General features: G+C 28.9%; 1 protein-coding gene across 1 annotated transcript; it reads left to right on the plus strand.

Moving 5' to 3' along the window:
* Nucleotides 1-105: 105 nt before the first annotated feature.
* On the plus strand, nt 106-3,697 carry LOC119667521 (transmembrane protease serine 9-like; the record flags this gene model as incomplete). Its single annotated transcript, XM_038076823.1, has 8 exons — nt 106-287; nt 348-633; nt 706-1,092; nt 1,148-1,170; nt 2,502-2,563; nt 2,662-2,836; nt 2,903-3,182; nt 3,239-3,697. Coding segments are annotated over 8 exons (1,803 nt in total), but the record flags the coding sequence as incomplete, so codon positions are not given.
* Nucleotides 3,698-4,649: the final 952 nt, after the last annotated feature.

Raw genomic sequence — 4,649 nt, forward strand, 5'->3', positions numbered from 1 at the left:
ATAAATTATTTCTTATATATATATAATATATATATATAAGAAATATATATATATATATATTTCTTATATATATATAAATTATATTTCTTATAAATTGCATTTATTTCAGATGCATTAACAAACGAAAAACAAAGCAGACTTACAGGAGGTTCAACAGTGGAGTTAACTAAAGCACCCTTTATTGTATCAATCCGCCGTAATACCACATCAAATCAATTCTCTCACTTATGCGGTGGAGCTCTAATAACCCAAAGAGTAGTCATCACAGCAGCACATTGTTTTGTAAAGTAAGTAGTCATTCTTTTCATAGGAGACGGATTAATATAATTGTTTTAAATTAATTTCAGTTCAAGTTCTGTCACCTTAGCATATCGCCCAGTCAAAGAATTCAATGTAATGTTAGGATCTATAATGTTAATGCAGCAGGATTTATACACAACTATATTAGATATTCAGAAAATATTGCCACACGAAAAATTTACAGTTACTGAATTACAAAATGATATAGCTTTAGTCTTCCTGAATGGCTTAATATCATGGTCACATCCAGTTATACGTGCAATAAGCCTACAAACTCAGGAGACTCCTTCGAATACACAGTGTACGGTATTTGGCTGGGGTATAAACGATAAGGTTGGTATTGTTTTCTAAATTATAAAAATCTTTGATATATATTTATATTGATATATTATATTTTGTTTATAGCAAGAAATTAGTTATTATCTAAAAGCTGCATATGTGAGTATTAGTACTAAGGAAGAATGCGCTGAAATTAGTACTTATGGCACCTATGGCATATTTTGCGCTGGTTATAGTCCTGGCGGTGTTGGTGCCTGCGCCGGAGATATTGGTGATCCACTTGTTTGTAATAATCTTTTGACGGGTATTGTATCAAAGCCAAATTGTGGAAAATTGGGATATCCGGACACTTATACAAACGTATCTGAATTCTATAATTGGATAAAGCAAACTAATGCCAGTTTGGATTATACTAAATATGGTGATGGTGCAGCTGGCTTTAGTCAATCAAATGTTTTGGTATTACTCAGTTTGAGTATCGTTTTTAGTTTAAGTTATTTATTAAAAAATGATTGAAAAGTATTTAGTATGAGTTATTTTCATAAATTTTATTAAATTTGTTATTTAGGAAACGTTGGATAATAAAAGTTTGTACTTTTTTAACTAATAAATAAATTAATAAAATAGTTTCAATTAGTTAATTGATTTGGATTCGCACTAATTTATTATTTGTGAATCAAAAGTCATAACCACTAGACTTATTAATTTAATTGATCTTTAGGAAATTACATTCATTACATTTTAGGATATGATATTACATTCATATTATTATATTGAAGTGATGATCTACACTTAAAATGCTTTTGTTTTATATTTGTCTAAAAATATTGTAGAATATGTAAATATGTATACTCGATAAAGATCTGTTTACAAAATATGTTTTAGCTCCTTTATCTCCTTGAGGAGTATAGGGCATAAGGGATTCATTTTCATCTTGTACGATTGTTTGCGATCACTTTTAGTTCGTTTCATTGATGCACAAGCATCAGCATGTAGCCTTCGTCTCCATGAATTTTTTTGTCTATTCTCTTTTTAATCTACTTTTTGGATTCCAATCCAGTGCATTTCGGCATATTTCGATAGGATCTTTACGAAGCTTCTGGTCAGTCTAGTGCCATTGGCGTCTTTTTATAAACTTTACTATTGGTTCGATGTTAAATTTTCGGTGGAGTTCTTCATTGGTTATAACTTTTGTCCAAGGTAGTGCTTAGCTATATACTTAAATCGCCGATTTTTGAACTTATTAGTGCCTTAAATAATAGTTGATATGTTACTAGTAGTCATCGATCAGATCAGGTCAGATGCATAATGGTTATACAACAACATATAGAGAGGTATGTAACGCTCTCCCAACGTATTTTAATATATTATATTATTATACATTGAAAGAAGGTTTGATATTATTAATACTTATACAATTTGTTTGCTATATACATATATATGTGACTTTGCAAAGAAAAATGAAAGTCATTTTAACTTTATTTATGGGTTACTACTCGCCTTGCGAAAAGACTGTAAACATACGATACAAAACAAGACCGTCAAAGATGCTTGCTGGGGTTACCACAACAGACAATCTGCGTCGCGAGATATAGTATTTTCTACTACTCATAATCATATCAATAATATATTAAGAGTACTACTTTTGTTTTTGATGAATATATGTCTTTTTTTTAATTGATGACGTATATTGAAGTTAAATACAAATGATGAAACCGATAAAAATAGTATCTAAAGTATTAGTATACAAATGATATTTACGAAAGCCTAAAGTGCTAAAATTTTTAATTAATTAGAACATCTGAGATACTTATGATGAATAATAAAAAAGTTTTTCTTATCAAATTCAATTTGACATCCGATATATTCAAATAGTAGCTTTAGAGAACTAGTGGAGTAGAGTATTAAACATTTTGAACTAGAAAAATGTTGCTGATGAAAATATTAATAGTATTTATACTTTATATGCAACAGAATTGTTATGGTAAAAGTAAATAATATCATCATTATTTTTTTTATCATTATTTAAGTAGAAAATTTATGAAAAAATATATATTCTTTATATTTTCTTTTGAAATTTAGCCCAATTTGCCCAAACAAAAATTATAAATGGCACTGAAGTCAATTGGTCTGGAACAAAATACCAAGTTTCCTTACGTTTGAAATTTAATGACTGGTTCTTCGGTGCCGGTCATATATGTGGTGGAACATTAATCAGTACAAAAGCTATACTTACAGCAGCACATTGTATGTTGGAGTAAGTTCTTTCAAAATATGTTGGATACATAACCATAGAATCATATATATGAATTTATTCTTACAGTTCCAACAAAAATTTGCGAGATCCAGCAGTTTTTTTGGTAGTTATGGGTAATTTAAATAAATATCAGCAAAACCAAAATACACTTATTTACAATGTCACTAACTTCACTGTACATGAAAATTTTAATGACACCACTTATGAAGCAGATATAGCTATTTTGTATATAGATCGAGAGGTTCCAGTAAATGACAAACTTGTACAACCCATAGCGTTAAATGAACAAAGCAATTTATTGCACGGTATTAATTGCATAGTCACTGGTTGGGGTAAAACAGAAACGGTAGAATTAAATACATATAGTATTTGTGTTTATTACATATAATGTGTGTGATTTAGGGCTCTTATGCATCACAGTTGATGGGTGTAGAAGTAGAAATTATTGATCGAAACCTTTGTTCTCTCAATTACGGTCCCTTAATACGTGAAGACATGATCTGTGCTGGTTACATGAATGGTGAACGAGATGCTTGCTTTGGTGATTCTGGTGGACCTTTAGTTTGTAATAATAAACTATGTGGTGTGGTTTCATTTGGTTCAGGTTGTGCAGAACCTGGTTATCCAGGTGTTTACATAGATGTTGCTACTTATTCTATTTGGATAAATGAAAAAATAAATGTGCGACCTAATTATACAGCTCATGTAGGCGAAACTATAGATTATGAGACAGTAAGTGGGGTCAAAAATTTATTAGCTAATTTGAGCCTATACTATATAATTATGTTTCTTGTTTTCTTAATTGAATAAATATGTATTTTTTTGTATATATAGTTGGACTATGTGAGTCTATATACTAACAAGGGCATAAAAGTTACAAATAAAGTTTATATAAATAAAAAATTTGGAAAACTGTTTAAATTACTGTTTTTACTAAATTACATTGCAAAATTTTTATTAATTTTTAAGAAATAGAGATATATATTTTATTATTAGCTAATTATTATTAGCTTACAGGAATAGACTTTTTAAATTTCTTGATGGCCTCTTATTGTGTTAAGAATAAAATGTATCACTGAATTGTTTTTATTTATATTACTTGGTATATAATAATTATTATTAAGGGAATGTGGCATTGCGATCGTCGGGTTTATTTTGTCCCTTTCTGGCTTGAGAGTAGATCTCTAAGCCTTGGGCCGGCAAAAAATAGAAGTATGAAACTTATATACTTTACAGGGTTTTATTGCCTCTTCCGTAAGGGAGTCAATTCCGTTTGTGCATTAGTGCAGGGTATTATTATATATAAGAAAGATGCTAATTATTTCGGGGTTTTCGTTTTAAGACACACTGATGTAGTGCAGCTAATAGGAAGAACACTGGTCAAATAATACTGAAGGTTAAAGTGTTCTTCAAATTTCCTTTCTAGATCTAAAGTGTTCAGCTAAAGTCGACAAGAAGTATTAATATATTAAGGCTTGCCATTATTATATACTTCATGTTCAAGATCAAGAAGAAAGTGCTTTACATATTCATAAAAATATAAATTTTTATTACTGCTGATTTACTTTGAGGTCTCCGAATTATTCCGAAACATTTGCTGAATTTTAACCTTAAAGATTATAAAGTAAATTATAATAAAATTTGCAAAAATTTTCTCATGAGATTGAGAAATTGACATTTGAAACTAAAAGTTTCTAAAAAGCACTTTAAAGGAAATATTTTTTAATTGATTTCATATTTCATAATTTACATAATATAATTATGAGTCGAATATTCTTATATATATAGTATATTCAGTTTATAGAATTAAAAT

Source organism: Teleopsis dalmanni, chromosome 1, assembly GCF_002237135.1.
Source record: "Teleopsis dalmanni isolate 2A chromosome 1, ASM223713v2, whole genome shotgun sequence".
Classification (NCBI taxonomy): domain Eukaryota; kingdom Metazoa; phylum Arthropoda; class Insecta; order Diptera; family Diopsidae; genus Teleopsis; species Teleopsis dalmanni.